Genomic DNA, 19524 nt, shown 5'->3' with positions numbered 1-19524 from the left:
TTGTTCGGGAGGTTCAGAGCAATGGGGAAACCAGTCCCACTCTTTGGGTGAGAGAACAATCCATGGAAAGCTCCTGCTACTTATTCCCGGTCACTTGCCATACCGAGGGGTATTTTGTCAGTGATGATGTGGCACTGCCTATTGAACAGCTAAATTATAGTTAAGCAGGTGGCTACCAACAAATCTTAGTTTGAGGCCTAGACTGGCCCTTCCTAAAAGCTCAGAGGGCCAAAGATCCCTACGAGTACTCCAGAGCCAGGTATTTCTCAAGCAGCATGCCTGCTTGTTGAGAAGGAACTTAACCTAATTCAGTTATTGCAGAGTTGGCTCGAAGTGAGAGAGAGAGAGATAAAGGGGACAGGGAAGAGACCATAGATAAGGACAAAGATGGGAGATAAATGAGGAAGGGAAAACTGCAGTAGCCTGTTTAAAACAAACAATAACAAAAGAAACACGGGATGTGGAAGAGTAACAAGGCGGGGAGTGAGAGAGAATATGGAGAAAGGATCTTATGGCAGCAGAGGAGAATTGACAAACACCAAGATTAAACCAGGCACAGTGTTTGAGTTGTGTCATCTAGTGATGAGATCGGGGCCTTGCAGTGAGGAGACCTGAGTCCTGGCCTTGGTTCTGCTACTAACTGTGACTGCGAACATGTCATTTATCTCCTCTGTATGGGTTTCCCTGTCTGTCAAGTGGGGACCCTACTTTCCTGCCTGACGGGTATCGTGTGGATGATGTTGCTCCTAACTTTCCGAATCTAGAAGGCTCCCACAGAAGTAGAAGGCTCCCAGTCTTTCTACCACCTGTTAATTTTCCTCACCTGTTAATTTTGAGTGTATCGGTTGTGTAATGGCCTGACACTTATGAGTTTTGGGAGAGAAGCAGAGAGCTGCTGATAATCAAGGTCTTTGTGAAAAAGGACATAATTCCCATTGCCTCCCAGGCTCCAGCAACAGGGTGAGGTGACATGGCCCTCTGAGTCCAAGCACCACATTGTGGGAGTGGGAACTGGCTAGCCAGGAAGCCGTTTCAAGTGGGTTGGGAAGGGCGGAGGTGAGCATTGCCACTAAGGGAAGCTGATGTGAAATTTGACCCTCCACTACAGAGAGGGACAAGCTGGCACCTTTAACCTGCACGAGCAGGATACTAGCTTATTACCTACCAGCAGCAAGACTCTCCCCTGTAGCTGGCTTTTGGAGAAAGGCCCACAACATCTGAGGCCTGAGCTTGCTATTCAAGTTAGGTGTCCTACGTGACAGGGCGTTTTTATATTTATTAAGCCATCAAACTAGTCTAAAATGTAAGTGTTCTGCTCAACTGAAATCAGGAGGAAAGTTGTGATTCTTGGTAGCTAGGAAGAGGGAATGGGGCATAAAAACTGGAGAGGATAGTAGCTTTCTCCTATTCTAATAATGTTACTAATAAAACCTCTCCCTTTTCTCCCCCTATGTAGCTTATCAGCCAACACAGCAGTATTCTTTTGGAACGGGGGGACCAGCATTCTATCAGCCTCAACAACCTATTGCTCCTCCTGCTTCAACCTCCTATGCTAACCCTCCCTATATGCCTCCTGCTTCTCCCCATTCCGTGCCCTCTCAGTTATACCCAGGACAACCTCAACCCTCTCCAGCAAGCTTGAATCCTGGCTCTTCTTTCCCCACTCCTCCTTCTGGTGCATCCTTCCAGCATGGCAGACCAGGAGCTCCAGCAACTTCTGTGGCTTATGCACTGTCTACTGGACCAACAGGTACTCTGCCTGCAACCAATGAGCTTCCTGCATCCCAAAGAACAGGTCTGCGCTTGAAAGGAGTTATTTTGCTTATGTGAGGTTTTGTTGTTGTAGTTTGTGTGTTCTGGTGAATTATTAATAACATAAAATTTGGCTGCATTTTAGGGTTAATGCACAGTGTTTCTAAAAATGGCATTATCCTTTCTGTGCATAGTGCAGCTGTAAGGCCTTGTCCACTACAGCTGAAACAGTGCTAGCATAATAGCTCTGATTCCCTGATCAATGTGTGCAGAGATCTTCTGAGAGTCACACTGTGCTACAGAAAAAGAATCTCTGTCTGCCCTAGTCAGAGGAGCCATGTTAGAACAGTATTCCTATGCAATTGATGCTGGCACAATTTTAACTATCGTGTGGACAGAGCCAAAATTGCTACGTGGTTGGTGAACCAGTACCTAAAAATGAGCAAATATCATGGATGCAGTGAGCTTGGTTTTCTTCTTACTCGCACCATTTTTGCTAGCATAACTTCTCAGTAGTTTCATCCCCAAGTCACACACATCTATAAATGAAAGGAAGGTCAAGCCCAGTGTTGGATCAGATTTAATATAAGAAGCCCTTTCTACTGAATAGCCTCACGGAGATGCAGTCATTAGCTCTGTTTTTCTAATCATCAGCTGTGATGGGATTACTGTGCTTATGAATGCCCTGAAAGAGAACCACAAATTATTTAGAAACACTTCAATGGCATGTTTTTTCTATAAGATAAACAAACAAACAAAAAAAGCATGTGTCTGTTGCTAGAACTCAAGAGCATGTTTGAGTGTGCATGATAACAGAGTCTGCCAGCGTGGTGAGAAACAGAGGGACTCAAGCATCCTTTACTGTTGTTTACAGTTTGAGCTGCTTTAGTGACCTGCATGATGCTCGACCTATCTCTTTATTAATGTCACTTGTTCCTCAGATAACTTTTAAACAGCATTTCTGGTCCTGATGTATACATGAGTGTGAGGAATTCTGATTTAAACATTGTTTTAGTTCTACCCTGTTAACGCAAAGGGGATAAGGGAGTAATGCAGCAGATGGAAAACAGGGCTGTGTTTGGGCAAGGAGTCTGTTGTTTAAAGGGACAGTGTCCTGTTAATGGGCTCTGAGACCAAACCATTGGACTTTCTTTTAAATGTCTTTTCTGGTGGGGAAATGGTTTGCTCAGAGCATTGTTAATGCGCTATAGAGCCTCTAGGTTGCCTGCTGGAATCCAGCCCAAGTTGGTAGCAACTGAAAGGCTGACGCTGTTTGTTGATCGATATGAAGTGTATTTGGTCTTGGTCCATTCCAATGGACAAGTGTCCCCAACACAAAAAGCTCAGATCCACTTGGTACTAATTGGCCACATTATTGTCCATCTCATCAGAGATGTTATGGTTTGAATGGACGTGGAAGCTGATCTGTCCTCTGAGCAGTCAAGCTGGGTCAGGAATGAGGCACCCTTGACCAGGAGGAGCTCGAAAGGGTGGCTCGGGGCACATGGGTGTTACTTGCATTTATCTGAAGCTGGTTCTGCCCCTACCCTGACTGTGCCTGTTCTCTGGATAAACAGGACTGCTGTCTCCCGGGCTGTGGCTCCAGGTCCTTTCACGAGTATTACATTAACGCACACATGTTAGGAGAAAAATGTCCACTCTGTCCAGTGAAGAGTGGAGTCAGTTTTGGGGGCCTGTCAGCCTGGGCAGCATTGTTTAACATTGTAGGGATGTGTCTTCCCAAAGGGTGCATCCTGTTGAGACTGTTAATATCCCATATGTTCTACAAACGGACAGAATACCTTCTCCTTTCCTTTTCTTGATGAGGCAGTTGGATATCCTTCCCCATCTTTGTGTGAGGATGGTGTACACCACAAGGAGGAGGTATTAGTGTACCGGGTGGAGCGGGAGTTGCTTCCAAGTTTCCTAGCCTTGCAGAAGCAAAGCAGCACACTGTAATGCAGACAGCATTGCTCCTGTACCTTCCGAAAAATGCAAGTAGCAGGAAACCGCTTTAACAGTTTTCTCTCTAATCCATTTTACTATTATATATGGGTCACTAGAATGCAGTTGAGAGATCTGTCACCTGTTAAGTTTCTTGTGTTAAAAGTTTAAGCAATATAGTCCATGTGGCTCTTTCAAAGTAGGGTACAGCTCTCACTTATGCACTGTAGAAGCTTCCAGCCTTAATAACAAGCACTGTAAAATGGGTCACTTTCAGTTTCCACTTTTTGCTCAAAGGTGACCTATACTTGTTTTTATCAAGTTCTGTCAACATTAGCAATATCGGCTGAATTTGTCCCAGTAGCTAGTAAGGGGGGAGATCTGGTGTAAAGTTTAAAACTTTTAAACTTGGGTGTTGAAAATTCTTTTAATTGATTATTAGCGGATTTCAGCACTGAGGCCCCAGTGCCCCAAAGCCTTTAAGTGTGTGTTTAAGTCCATCCCTATTCACCAGAGCATTTGAGCACATTCTTAACTTTAGTCACGTGCTTAGTCCCATTGTGTCTTAAGTGCTGAATTGCTCTATTGCACAGGGATGGGCTGCTGAGTGGGAACCACATTGCTGCAATTGAGGGAACTTTGTAAAAAAGATGTTTCAGGGAACCTTCAACAGACTGTTCTGCTCAGGTTGTTAGATCATTTCTCTCAGAAAACTGTACCAACCAGAGAGGGAAAAGTTGCTTTTTAAAACTCTTTTAATGCTGAAAGTACAATCTATAGTCTGTTCAAACTCCATCCCCTCAGAGTAGTCTTGATAAATAGACTGTACTTACCGTGCCTTAGCAACCAACATTATTCACAGAAGCTGCATGGCATAGTGAAAAAGGCCTCTCAGTATGTCACCATTATATTAAGTATATGAAAACATAAAGCCAACGTGAAGGTCATAGCTATACCTCCAAATGTCTAGGTGCAAACAGAGAGACGAGGTGGATGGGGTAATATCTTTTATGAGGCCAAATTCTGTTGGTGAGAGAGACAAGTTTACATAGAGCTCTTCTTCAAGTCTGCACTACAGACCTATATCAGTACGTCGCTTAGGCATCTGAAATATCCACAACCCTAAGCGACATAGTGATACCGACCTCATCTGCCCCGCCCCCCGTGTATAGTGCTGCGTTGAAAAGCTCTCCAGTTGGCGTAGGAGCATCTTTACTTTAGCAGCGCAGCTGCGCCGATGCAGCATGTTGTGCGTATGTAGACCTGCCCTTTATCGGAGTCACAGCGAAATACAAGGTGGAACAGATCGTTTAGCATAAGTAGTTAACGCACATTTCAAGGGACCATTCAAGGTGAAGTGGCCCGTTAACACCCCTCCAGTCATAGGGAGGAAAGGAAGTGGGGGCAGGGAGCAGCTGGGTGGGGGGTTGTTAGAGGAGTATAGATTGTTGTAATAAACCATAAATCCAGTGTCTCTATTCAAGCCATGATGTTTAGTGTCTACCAAAGTGTATTAATTTAAGCAAACAGGATGGTTATGCCTAGTAATGGAGGTTTGATCCTTGACTTTGAATTTCTGTGCTTTCATATGTTGTAAAATCCAGGATCTTAATATCATTTTGATGTGGGTTGTTTTTCTTTTTAAACTTTATTCATTCAAAATAAATAAATAAAAATAAAAATCTCATGCTTTAAGATTAAAGGATATATGCAGTAAGCCAGCGACATTTGAAGATGCAGGTAGAAAAGCTAGAACTCCATGTGCAGTTTTTTCCATTAGTTTTTTTACGGAAAAATGTAAAAATTGGTAGGCTAAGCAATATCAATAAGATCATATTAGAAAGTAAGTGCTTTCAAATGTCATTTTAAACCATCTGGACTTTCACAACAGCAGATGTTTAAGGAACCTATCTGTGGCATCCATCTTAAGCATGAAGTGATTTTTAGTGTTGCACAGTATTCCTTCTTTTTTGGGGTTATGATATTGCACGTCTCAGTCCAGTGAGACGTTTGTGCAAGGATTATATCTCTAAAAACCAGGGTTAATGACAGAGGGTGCCTAACAAATCTTAAATATACTGTAGAATAGCTGTCTAGTGCTCCCCTTTTTCCTTGTAGGTGATGTAAAATATCTTGCTGTGTCATGTTATTTGGATTGTCAGCTCAGTTAGGGCAGGGAACTTGCTTTATATTTCTGTGGGACGCTCCTATCATAACAAATGTGATATTGACACGCAGTATAAATACAAAATAATCATACAGGTCTTGATTCAGAAAAGCACTTAAGCATGTGCTGAAGTCCTACTGAAGTCTAGCCCTTTGAGCAGATACTTAAATGCTTTCCTGAGTGGAAGCCATTGTGATGAGGGAATTTTGTCTCTGATGAGTAGTCTCTTGGTTCAGTTGGCCTGATAACAAAAGTAAGTCAGGATTCTGCAACAGTTATTAGGAGCCACTTGAAATGATGACATCCTAAATGGGAAAGGAGTCACTCATGTTTTGGGAGGGCAGAGGAAAGTCATTCTGCAGGGTTGATGGGGCAGCATATAGCACTAATTAATGTTGTCATTAAACTGGCTATTTAATTCTATTAGATATTTTTGTCAGGTGATGAAAATTCAAGCTTTGCACACTTACTGAAATGAAATAGCTAATGAGAAAAATAATTACAGGTTAGGCTATGTTTACTTTTTTAAAATGCCTTAGTTATTTTTGCATTTTATCTACAGAAAATCAGTCTTCTCAAGACCAGGCCTCTACCCTGCAAGGTGAACTAGCTACAGTATAACATGGAAATCAATTAAGCCACCATATGAAATTAATGGAATGCATGTGACCCTCATAGTACACTAAATTCAACGCTCTTTGTCAATATAATTTTAATTGAATCAAATTTTATAATATCCTAATGAACATAAATAATACCAGAACTGGAATTTTTAACCACAGAAATGAGTTGATGCATTTTAACTGAATTCTATAAAATTATTACCAGTATTAGTAATGCTAAAACAAATTGATGTCATAGTCTGTGCTGCAAAAGCCAGGCTCTCCATATCTGAAATCTTACGAAAACTGATGTGCCAGCTAAGTAGGGGACATGATACCTGATGTTCTCTTTGGTCAGGGGATATGACTGAGTTTTGGTTAACAAGAAGGTTTTTAAGTAATTGTTTAATAGGCCCCTTTAAGGTATTACAGGCATGCTGGGTATGGAACTTGTTTAACAAAACTCTCAAGTGCTTGTTAAATTTAGAGTCCAGCTAAGTCTGTACTGAAGTAACACAGTCCACTGTGTGAACATGAATTCATAGTTTACGAAGACAAAAACACTGTGGTGAAAAAGTCCATTGAATTTTTTTCTTTTGGCTTTTTGTGGCTTTGAACAATAAATCCTCATTACCCCAGTTTAAGCAGCATTAATGTTGAGTTTTAATACAGTGGCCCCTATTAAATGTGCATAATGAAATACTGGAACAATTTTTAATTCACTAATCTAAGCTTTATACTGCAAATTTTGCAAGTACACAGAAAACGCTTTCTTTTAATGAGCTGATTTGTCATGAAAACCACTGAAAAAATTATTAGAAACAGTTCTGCTCAGATAACCTATATTCTGTATTTCTCTTTCCTCGTTACTACGACATTGGCCTGAATGCAAGGGGCCAGAATCACCAGTCTGCTCAGGCAGCTTTACTCTGCTTTTGTGACCCAACACGACCACAAATGTTATTTAACTGGCTGGGTAAACCTGGTTTATGACTGCCTTGTATCTCTAGACTGAGCACACGGATGAATGTGACCTAGGATTTTAAGAGTCCTACTGATGTTTATTCTTCACTTGGAGTATCCTCTCTGTTTTCCTTCTGTTGTTGTTGGAGAACACATCTTGTTACTGTGTAAACATCCGTCACAAAAAAGCAGAGGAGCAACTCTCAGAAAATGTCTTAAGCAGAATTCAGTGCCCATGAACTGCTTTTTTCCAAACTGCTCTGAGGTGCCCACTGTTGATTAACTTTTATCATAATGTTAACATAGTTGTGCAAACAGAATTACCCGGCAAATGGTCTAATTTGCTTTGTTACAAACAGATATAGTGAAACCTTCATAGATAACTCAGAGACTATGTTAACATACTTTGGCTGTGTGGTCCTAACTGTGTTTCTGCCTGCAACATTGCCAAAATTCAGAAGGTTTGGCAGTGCAACGTTGCTCTCTTGGGATGGTTGGTAGTTTGCTTTTTATGTTGTCTACGAGGAATTTAATTTAATGCATTCAGGTGATTTATATTATGTACAGGAGGGGAAGCTCAAGATGACTAGGTCAAATTCTAACTTAGCTGTAAAGAAAGTAACCTCTCTCAGGCAGATACAGCGAACGGGCTTTCAGTGTAAAGAACTGCAGGGCTTGCTGCTTAGCACAAGGGATGTGTTATTCTACCATCATGAATATTAGTGGTGCAGTAGCAGATCTGAGAACCAAGACTTTGGTTATCAGGTCACATAACCACCAGTTTTACAACTATGGCACAGAGCCAGCCTTGCTTAAGAGTTTTGGATGTTGCTAGAGCAGTAATTTGGAGGTGTAGTGTGGCAAATAGGTCTATTCCCCAACTTTTAGGATTCTAACAAATGATTAATGTTGCCTTTTTTTGTTATAGGACCTCAAAATGGTTGGAATGATCCTCCTGCTTTGAACAGAATTACAAAGAAGAAGGTATTGTATGAGATTGGTATCCCACTAAACTGCATACGATGCATTTTAAAAAGCAGTATCTTAACTAAATGTTATGAAAACCATTGCTGGAAGAAGAAAAAAATGAAGTGTTATCATCAAACAGCAATTTAATAGCATTGTGAATAAAAGTTGTGTTTAAAGGGAAGGAAGACGTAAATTTTCAGCATATATTATCTCCTGAAATACATTCGTAAACACCCTGAAATATGCATCCAAAGGAGGCTGAGTTCTTGGGAAAATTGTTGTTAATAATCGGTGGTCACAGTTTGGGATAAAAGTACTACGGACCATTGTTATTTGCAAAAAAGCAGGTGAATTGTGAATGTTTTCCCTAGGGCCAGACTCTGAGCTGGCGTATGTTGTCATAGCTCCATTGACCTTCTCTTTAGCTACAACAATGTCCACAAGTTGAGGATCTGGCCCCTGGTATTTACTAATGGTATGACAAGTGTCACGATGAGAGACCATGATATAAAACTTCACCTTTATCAAAGAGTCTGGGTGGGAAAATGCAGCATGACCAGCATAGACGGCAGGAGTGAGGAGCTCAGGACACTTTTATTAGGGTAGAATGAGCCTTTTAATTCTAGCCTCTGGGTTCATTGTGGAACATTTTGCAGTGATCAAAATTCTGTCGTAGTGGCCCACATGAAATCAGATAGTGGTGATCTGTCCAGTTCTTCATGGCAGTCTGAGCACACAGAATAAGGTTGTGAATGTACATGGAGACAAAACTACAGTAACTAGTAATCCCTGGAGTTTGTCTGTGCAGGTCAGGATTATCAAACATCATTGGCAGGATGGAGTTGAGGAAGCTTGCACTGTTCCTGTACATGACAAAGTCAGGGCTTTGGTGTCCAAAGCTGTCAGTCTGGGGTACCTTTTAGAGCGGGTTAATACTCTCAAAGAGGAGGAGGAAGCATACCAGTCTGGATAACGCCCTGATGATAAATTAATAAAAAAATTGGTTAGAAAATGCTGTCTTTTTAATTGGATTTGTTGTTGTGGAATGTTTTGGTCATAGCCCTGGCTTCTGTTACACAACCTGATCTTTAGGATTTGGGAGTTATTTCAATAAAAAGTCATGATCTTTGTCACCCTGCCCGAATTGGTACCAGCCAAGCTTCCATTATGAATATTTACGCACTGATTTATTTCCTGTGTATTTTCAGTATAATAGAGTATGCGTTTCTTAATGGTTTTTAAACTATTACTTAAATATTGTTAAATGGTTTTAAAACAATTTTTATCATAAAATAAAGGATATTTTGCATTTTCCCCCCAAACAAGCCTTTTTTATAATTTCCCATGACTAATGACTTAATATTTATTAATTAAAACAGTGAGGGCCATGATTTTCTTTTTTATAGCTAAAACTGTGACTTTTGCTTTTTTTTTGCTGTGACCAAAACATGTCTTTTGCCATGACAAGCAACCAGCCATAATTACAGTTTCATTAAACCAGAACTACACTTAGCATCTTGGACTTTCTTGTTGTTTCCTTTAATACCCTTAAAAAGTGTGGAAAGTCTAACTGTGGTTTGTTTTTCACGTTATTGTAGTTGTAACAGAAGCCAGCATCCCATTTAGTCATCTGTTCTTTCCTCTCCCAAACTCTCTCTCTCACGTTTGTGGCCTTTTGTGCGTATGTACATACAAACATTTAGGCACTAGTTCTGAACTGCATTAATAATTGGGCTTAATAGCAATCTGTTTACCAGAGGCTTGACTCTCATTTGAAAGATGTATTGTTCGGATAGTGCCAGCTATGGGGTAGGCGCTTTACAGATGAGAATAAAAAACTGTTCTTGCAAATAAGATCTTAAAATATAAACACAGATTAAAAAACAATAAGAAATGAAGTATTCATAGACTATTTCCCATCTGAGTAATGCTATCATTAAATAATCTGGATATTTGGGAGTTAATTTTCTGCTATTAACTGAGATTCATTCTCACTTACACTTTCGTTTTCTTGAAAGTAAAACGCCACGTTGTAATGACTGTATGCCACTCTGTGAGTTCTAGAGTGTCTTCTACTATGTGGTACCCACTACTGCCTGTAGATCCCAATCCTGTACGCACTTAATCACATGCTTTTCCAGTTGGTGATGAGCCCTTTGGCTTGAAGTTAAGTATGTGTGTATGTGTTCGCTGGATTGGGGTTTTAGATTGTAAGATTTTTGGAACAGAGACCTTTTATGTACTTGCAAAAAGAAAAGGAGTACTTGTGGCACCTTAGAGACTAACCAATTTATTTGAGCATAAGCTTTCGTGAGCTACAGCTCACCTCATCGGATGCATACTGTGGAAAGTGTAGAAGATCTAGCAGTAGTAGAAGATCTAGTGTAGTAGATTTTCTACACTTTCCACAGTATGCATCCAATGAAGTGAGCTGTAGTTCACGAAAGCTTATGCTCAAATAAATTGGTTAGTCTCTAAGGTGCCACAAGTACTCCTTTTCTTTTTGCGAATATAGACTAACACGGCTGTTACTCTGAAACCTTTTATGTACTTGTTATCTGTCACTTGTACAACTTATGTCAATTTATGTCATAAGTGAGAATGTATAAGGAGATGGGAGAAAGGGATTGTTTCCTACATTTCTGTATTACAGGTACATCATGTTTGAAAGACAGGGTTAGTACAATACAGCCCTTTTTGTGGAAATAATGAGCAGAGAAGGCATGGTAAACTTCTTGTTTGATTTTCTTTAGACACCTGATCACTTCATGCCTCCTGTTCCCATCACATCCCCAATAATGAACCCTCTGCTGGATCCACAATCCCAGATGCAGCAGCCGCCCGCTTCACTGCCACCGGCAGCCCAGGCTGCGTTTCAGCCCTCGCATCTTCCATCAGGGCAGCCCATTTTACAAAACCCTTTCCAGCCTATTCAGCAGCCTCTGGGGCAGGCAGTCGTGCCTCCGGCTGTCTCAAAAACTAGTACAGAGGGGGCACCAGGAGCTCCAATTGGCAACACCATACAGGTAATGGCAATTAAGTTGATGTTGTTTTGTATTCCGGTAGCGCTTAACCCCCCCATCCAGGATTGGGGACTCATTGTGCTAGGCACGGAACAGACACAGAATGAGAACTTTCTCTGTTCATCTTAGGCTTCAACGACACAAGAAAGTTGCACCGGTTTAACTAAACTGATTCAAAAGGCTGTGTGTACACTCTTGTTTTGGTTTAGCATAAGTCGATTGGGAATTAGTTTCTGTTAAACTGAAATAAGCCCCTCTTAAGCTGAAGTAAGAATGTCCACATGGGGGTTTGCACGGTTTAAATGGGTATAAAAGCCAATTTAAGTTGAACCAGTACATCTTTCTCATGTAGACAAATCCAGAGAGAGGCTGAGAGAGAAGGCAAAATCGACTAAACCGTCTCACGGTTCAAGGCTATCTGCACCTCTGCCCCCTTCAGTGGTCTCTCTGAATGCAACCCCTTCAGACTTTAGGCCTCAAGGCTTTAGGTCTCCAGGGTGGAATCTCATGATTCTCCCACTCTTAGACAAGAGGGTGGGCTGCGGCCTCCTGTGCACCAACCGTGATGGCTGAGCAGGCCTGACTAAATTTGGCTGCCAGCAGCCTTTCTTTCACAGCTGTGACCAGTGTGAATATAGAGACCCAGTACAGCTTTGACAAACCAAAGTATTGTGTAACTTTAATAGTACGGCCAAGCATAACAAGGGAACGGGAGGGTTAACACAACAAATCTGCAGGCATATCTGTCTGACCTAGATTCTCCCAGGCACCCCCACTTCTGGGGGCTGGGGTTCACTTTGCTTCCCATGATCCCTGTGTCTTCCTCCCCGTGCTTTAGAATCTCTGTTTGTCAGTCCGAAGGTTCTTTGTTTCCAGCTTCCTGCCTGACGACCTCTTCATTGGCTTACAGATTAGTACCTCCCATACTGGGTCCCCTCCTGACGGTTGATCTCAACCTGGTCATAGGTAGTGATGCCTGTCTCATTTGGTATCTGTGAATGGGGCAACCTGAAGCCATCATCCCCTTTCCTGCAGAGATGCCAGGAACTCCTGCTGGAATTAACCCCTGGTAATCATGACAAACAATGCAATAGCAACCAGTTGGACATAAATTATAAATCAGTTATTACAGGCACGTCCTGTGTCCTTCTTCCACCCATCCTTTGTTTATATTGACCAACTCCAACCTCAGAGCATTCGTCCCCTTTCCCCAAACCGGAACAAGACTAATGCCAGGAGGTGTTCATCTCACTATGAGTAGCAGGATCTTACACAGCTGAAAGAGCATCATGGGGTTTGTATCCGCCATCTTCATTCAAGGTTGTCACTTTATAACCATAAACACCTAGTTGCTGCTGCTTTGCACTTGCTACTACCCTGAGCCAGGCAGTCAGGCTAATCGACTGATTAGCTTCTCCCTGCGACTACCCTGCTTTTCACAGCTGCTGCTGAAGAAGAGACATCAGATGCACTCCCCAACTGAGACACTGCTAATGTTGCCTCTTCAGTGATCTCAGCTCCGCAGGCATGGAAGGGAGGAGCGAGTGAGCGTGCTCAGATTGTTAGTAACTTGTGATGAGTTTAAGAAACAACGATAGAGTACCTACAATTCCCGAGGAGTTTCCAAAGTGACTTTAACACCCCATCTTCTCTTCTTTAGCATGTGCAGTCATTGCCAGCAGAGAAGATTACAAAGAAGCCTATTCCTGATGAGCACCTTATTCTGAAGACCACATTTGAAGCTCTGATCCAGAGATGCCTGTCGTCTGCCACAGATCCAGTAGGTCTTTGCATTGGTGATCCATTAGTGGAGCAGCACTCTATAATTTTAATTCGATGTACTCCGTGGTGGCTGCATTAACCAGTGATAAGTCTCTCATTCGTTTTAACTCTTTCTGGCCCAAGGGATCCCTCGGCACTTTACAGACATAAAGCAGACACAGACTGTAGACAGAGACCCACGCGCACCATGGAGAGGCAGCCACGCTGGGGACGGAACGTGGCAGCCGCTCAGCAGCAGCACAGCAAAGCACCACAGGCATTTCAAATGGGAAACAAAGAATCAAGGGTGATGAAATCCTGGCCGCGTTGATGTTAATGGCAAAACTCCCATTGACCTCAGCAGGAGCAGGATTCCACCTCAAATCTTTACTAGCTCTGTGACCTAGTGCTAACGATCTGCCCCACCACATGGGAAACATGGCTCCAGGTCTGGGTCACCTTGTCGCTGGATAAGTAGGCCTAGATAGAGCACTGCTTCTGGGAGAAAGGCAGGAAGGAATTCCTTCTGTCCACAAGGGCAAATTCCTTCCATGGTACTAGTGGCATCGTTGAGCTCCCTTCTGGCTGGAAGAACTGGAGCTCTGGTCTGGGTTGTGGGGGTGGAGAGCAATGGGATCCCCGCTCTATTTCTGTTTAGGAGAAAAGGATTCCTCTGCCTCTCTTCATACTAAACCCGCCCCCTTAAGGTAGGAGCTACGCTAATCTGATTTGGCATGCCATTGTCTGTTTAGCCCATTCCTTTAACTGGAGCAAGAAACCTCATATGCCGAGGTGGGTATTCGCTGAGGCTATTGTGCATCCGAGCTGAGAGACGGGCAGAAGGATCATATTAAGCCTCCATTTTTGATAAGTGTATGACACTCCCCAGGGGTATTCAGGGTGTGAGGTGCCTCATCACCACCTGCCCATAGCATGAAGCAGCTTTGCCTGATGCCTGCTGTAGATCAGCTCCCTGAAACCAACAGCCTGTGGCCCCAGACAAGCACTGACTTCCAGGTGTCCACAACCCCACCCCCTCTATGCGGGTTAGTCACAATCACACCCTGAGCCCCATCTAACAGCATCCCCCTCCGTAATATCTAGCCCTTGTCACTGGGCCCGCACAGGAATTACAAGCTAAGCTGTCCCTGAAGGCACAGAGTACGCACAGCTTGACTAGAACAACTCAGGATCAGATCCTTTATAACAACGCAGCACGGCAATCTCTTTATAGTGAAAACAAATGCGAACCTGACACTGTCTCCCACAGTATTCTTGTCAGCAAGTTAAAGAAGTACGGGCTGGATGAATGCACTATAAGGTGGGTAGAAAGTTGGCTAGATTGTCGGGCTCAACAGGTAGTGATCAATGGCTCCATGTCTAGTTGACAGCCGGTGTCAAGTGGAGTGCCCCAGGGGTCGGTCCTGGGGCCGGTTTTGTTCAATATCTTCATAAATGATCTGGAGGATGGTGTGGATTGCACTCTCAGCAAATTTGCGGATGATACTAAACTGGGAGGAGTGGTAGATACGCTGGAGGGCAGGGATAGGATACAGAGGGACCTAGACAAATTGGAGGATTGGGCCAAAAGAAATCTGATGAGGTTCAATAAGGATAAGTGCAGGGTCCTGCACTTAGGACGGAAGAACCCAATGCACAGCTACAGACTAGGGACCGAATGGCTAGGCAGCAGTTCTGCGGAAAAGGACCTAGGGGTGACAGTGGACGAGAAGCTGGATATGAGTCAGCAGTGTGCCCTTGTTGCCAAGAAGGCCAATGGCATTTTGGGATGTATAAGTAGGGGCATAGCGAGCAGATCGAGGGACGTGATCGTTCCCCTCTATTCGACATTGGTGAGGCCTCATCTGGAGTACTGTGTCCAGTTTTGGGTCCCACACCACAAGAAGGATGTGGATAAATTGGAAAGAGTCCAGCGAAGGGCAACAAAAATGATTAGGGGTCTGGAACACATGAGTTATGAGGAGAGGCTGAGGGAACTGGGATTGTTTAGTCTCTGGAAGAGAAGAATGAGGGGGGATTTGATAGCTGCTTTCAACTACCTGAGAGGTGGTTCCAGAGAGGATGGTTCTAGACTATTCTCAGTGGTAGAAGAGGACAGGACAAGGAGTAATGGTCTCAAGTTGCAGTGGGGGAGGTTTAGGTTGGATATTAGGAAAAACTTTTTCACTAGGAGGGTGGTGAAACACTGGAATGCGCTGGCTAGGGAGGTGGTGGAATCTCCTTCCTTAGAAGTTTTTAAGGTCAGGCTTGACAAAGCCCTGGCTGGGATGATTTAATTGGGGATGGGTCCTGCTTTTGAGCAGGGGGTTGGACTAGATGACCTCCTGAGGTTTCTTCCAACCCTGATATTTTATGATTCTATGACCTCTAAATGAAGGTTAAGATTTTAAGACCTAGCGAGCAAGGATAAGAAGAAGAATAGATTTCAAATAAAAGAAAAAATAAAATGCAATCCCAGGTCTATACTTATGGATGGTCACCTTTTCCTATTTGAAAGAATCTGTTCTCTCCTAAGGATTCAGTCTTTAACAGAGCTGTTTTAGTCATAGCTCAGATACTGGTTTTCATGAATACCTCCTGCCCTTTAAGCAGTTTCCTCAGTCAATAGATGACAGAAAGTCTTTTAGTTTTTTCCTTATATTTCCCAAAACTCATTATTTTGTCCCCAAAGATGGGGAGACCCCTGAGATTTCCTTCTTGGGGAGCTGGCTCCAAGGTGTCTTCCCGCAGGTCTGTTTATTTCACATCCATATGTTGACTTGAAATCCAAGTGTAGCTCCCATTGTGTTTGGCTTACCATGCTTAATCTATATATGAACCTAAGCAGTCATGCAAATATACATCCCTTGTCTGGCTAAACCAGTTTTTCACCTTTGCTGGGGACTAACATCTGGACACAAACTTGTAAGGACATATTTTCAGTATATTGACATAACTTCTTAAATATAATGAGTACACACACTTCACAATGGTATTCTTGGCCAGCATCATCCTGGCTTTCATTTAAGATCTCACATGGTATTCTATACAGCAGCAATGTGTTAGGTGTAGTGAGTTTGTCAGGCCTGTTAGGAGTTCCTGACCCAGCTCAGAGAACCCTTTACCTATTGGTATCAATGGGCCTCTATGTCACAAGGTGACGTGTGTGTCATGATAACAAACAGGCTTCAGAAGAAGGGGAGAGGGGGAAAAGTATTAAGTGGTTAGCTAACCAGTATTTAATCATTGGGTTTATTCAGTGTCTCTTGTCTCTGTAGTAATAGATGGTTGTGCCAATGTCCTCCCATACCATGTGACCACTGCGGTCTAAAGCAATGTTTCTCAAACTGGGAGTCCTGATTCAAAAGGGGGTTGTAAGCCTATTGTAGGGGGGTCGATATATTGCCACCTTTACTTCTGCACTACTGTCAGAGCTGGGCGGTTGGACAGCGGTGGCTGCTGACTGGGCGCCCAGCTCTGAAGGCAGCGCTGCGCCAAAGTAAGGGTGGCATGGCATGGTATGGGGGAGGAAGGGGGGGTCATCACAGCCTGAAATACTTTCAAAGGGAGGCCCAGCAAAAATAGTTGGAGAACCCCTGCTCTAAAGGATGGAATTTCAGATCTGCTCAAGTGTTTAATCATGCTGCCCTCTAGTGGCAACGTACAGAGACTAGACTAGAGCCCTACTACTTTTGCAGAAACATTTTACTGTGGTTTATTACGGTAAAGTACAACAGCTGTGCCTGGCTCATTTACTGCAAGTGCCAGTCCATGATCTTTTTAACAGCTTTAGTGCATTTCCTGAGTTGTCACTCCAATTCCAAAGAAAACAAACATTTCTAAGTAAGCAATGGAAATAGCGGTGAGACTCCGAGAGAGAGATTTGTGTTGAGTCAATAACACTGCAGCTGTAAAGAATCATATTTACTCCTCAGCTTGTGCCAACAGTAAGTAGGTTATGAAAGGAAGATTAGTGGCTATTGGCCTCCTGTATGCTGAATATGTTTAACCAGTGACAGAGACACAGGTTTCCATTATTAATATAAATTGACATGTTGGTGCTGGAATACAATAATGGCTTTGTAGTAAGCATTCAGTGGACTGTTCACCAATTGGCTTTGTGTCATATTTACTGAACCGCTATCTAAAATTTAAACTGGAGATGTAGTTTTGGTTTGATACCAACTTGTATCATAGTCTGTTTCCTCCTCCTCTTGTTTCTCATCCCAACCATTTCCTGGTAGATCTGTACAGGTTGTCTTCATGGGAGGTGGGAAAGAGTCCCTTCATTTTCCTTTTGATAGTTTTCAGAATACTACCTGTGACTATTCAGTAGCAGTTGATTGCCCAATGCTTTTCTCTACAGTGGGATGGGAGCAAAAGTCAGATACAATAAAGAAGTCTGGCCTTTTGCTCCCATAATTCTACTTTCTCCGTTCTGGGCAGCAAACATAAGAATGGCCTGAAGAAAATTCAGTTCATGTTCTGACACCACTTCACTTTTTCTTGTTTTCTGCATATGAAAAGGTCACTTTTTCTGGGGCATCAGCCCAGTCGTTTGTTTAATTCTTTAAAAATCTCTCAGATTTTCTTGGGCAGAGCAAACATTCCCTGGACACAGTAGCTGGAAAAGCTGTCATGAGTCCTTCCGTATATTTGAGGAATAGATATCATTAGCACATGGGCAGTCTCTACCAGGCTATGTACAAATACAGGACTTGGTATGAAAGACAATGTTGTCTAGTGGTTAAAACAGGGAACTGGGAGTCAGTAGAACTATTTGCAGCTCTGCTGCCGACTTGTGTTGTGACTTTGTGCCATTTGCTGAACACAGGTGTTATTCTCATCACTTAATCCTTCTATGCGTCAATTCCTCCATCTGTAAAAAGAGGATAGTACCCAGGCTGTCAAGTGATTTGAGGCAAATGGTACAAAATCTTATATGTGGGAGGTCACGCTAAGAGGCTCTTTTCTCACCCTGTCATGTCATTTTGGGAAATCATTTTTGTCTTTAAATCCCTGGATACCACGCAGGGTTATGCCACGCTAGCTCTATAATGTGCTTGTGTAATGACATTCTCCTTGAAGCTTTTGCCATCTGAAATAACCTTGCTTTATCTGAACCATCCATCACACTTCAAATCTCTATTGAAATACAGCCATATAACTTTTAATTCTCTCTCTCTCTCTGTTAGTGCTTTACTGAATACAATAACTCAGTGAAATGCTTTCTGGTAAATGAAGTTATTGATTCTAGAAGGTCCTGAGACTGCATTGGAAGAAGGAATCCCAAGATCTTCACCAAACTAGGGTGTCTCCAATGCTTCTGGCCTCTCCTCATTCATGTTTCACTAGCAGCGGCATGTGTGCTGTGCTATTTATAGCTGGAGGACTCTCAGTTTTTACTTTGACTAGTCATGTGCAAAACTTCATATTCACAGCTGTTCACAAACATGATGTGGGATGAAAATTCACCATCTCACTAATGAATGTGCCACTTTTGGTGGAACATAGTGAAATTCCACCCCACACCCTGGGCAGGAATCGTGAATCTATCTTAGGTGAAAACTTGCTATTCTAAGAAAAATGTCATCATTTTTGTGGCAGAAAAGATCACACTGCACCCATAAATTTCTGTCTTTGCAAAATTAGAACTCTCAATGGGCACAAAAGATGTTTTGTAGCTTGGGGTTTGTTTGTTTTTTCCTGCTTGCAATAAGAATTTGTTTACACATGTTCCTATTTTTACTCTTAATAGCCTTGCCATTAAAATACAGTCAGAATAAGTTTTAAATGAGTGAATGTCATTTCTTGTTTTTTGTCTTTTATTACTGTCAGTCCTTGAACTCTCAGGACAAAATTATTCCTTGGGCTGGATATTTTGATCTTAGCGTTATTTTTACTTAACAGAAATCATGTTTTCCCAGTTAGCTGCAAAAGAAAATTTATACTATATATTTGTATGTCACTTTTTAAAATCCCAAAACATTGAGGATGTTTCACAAACTACACATGTGCTGTACTACTGCAGTACAGTAGGTAGGCAGAACCTTAGGTGTGGGGATTGGCTACGTTCTACTATCACCTAGTCTTCGTCTTTCGTAGTACAATCAATGGCAAAAGGTACTGAGCAAACAGCTTAAGAACAGAACATAAGAATGGCCATACTGGGTCAGACCAAAGGGCCATCCAGCCCAGTATCCTGTCTACCGACAGTGGCCAATGCCAGGTGCCCCAGAGGGAGTGAACCTAACAGGTAATGATCAAGGGATCTCTCTCCTGCCATCCATCTCCACCCTCTGATAAACAGAGGCTAGGGACACCATTTCTTACCCATCCTGGC

At 42.6% G+C, this 19524-nt stretch overlaps 1 protein-coding gene across 9 annotated transcripts in view; it reads left to right on the top strand.

Annotated features, from left to right (window-relative positions):
* The window catches only part of SEC31A (SEC31 homolog A, COPII component), a 69740-nt gene that overhangs the window by 48038 nt on the left and 2178 nt on the right, over nt 1–19524 (top strand). For 3 of the 9 annotated variants that reach the window (XM_077814951.1, XM_077814950.1, XM_077814954.1), the window contains 5 exons: nt 1457–1795; nt 6426–6464; nt 8357–8412; nt 11151–11423; nt 13081–13200. In XM_077814951.1, the coding sequence (XP_077671077.1) occupies nt 1457–1795; nt 6426–6464; nt 8357–8412; nt 11151–11423; nt 13081–13200 (827 nt within the window). The remainder of the gene's footprint in view (nt 1–1456; nt 1796–6425; nt 6465–8356; nt 8413–11150; nt 11424–13080; nt 13201–19524) is intronic. The other 6 variants (XM_077814953.1, XM_077814956.1, XM_077814952.1 and 3 more) reach the window with 3 other exon arrangements.

This window comes from Eretmochelys imbricata, chromosome 4 (assembly GCF_965152235.1).
Source record: "Eretmochelys imbricata isolate rEreImb1 chromosome 4, rEreImb1.hap1, whole genome shotgun sequence".
Taxonomy (NCBI): domain Eukaryota; kingdom Metazoa; phylum Chordata; order Testudines; family Cheloniidae; genus Eretmochelys; species Eretmochelys imbricata.
The sequence above is the reverse complement of the archived record's forward strand: the minus strand, read 5'-3'. Positions and strand labels throughout refer to the sequence as shown.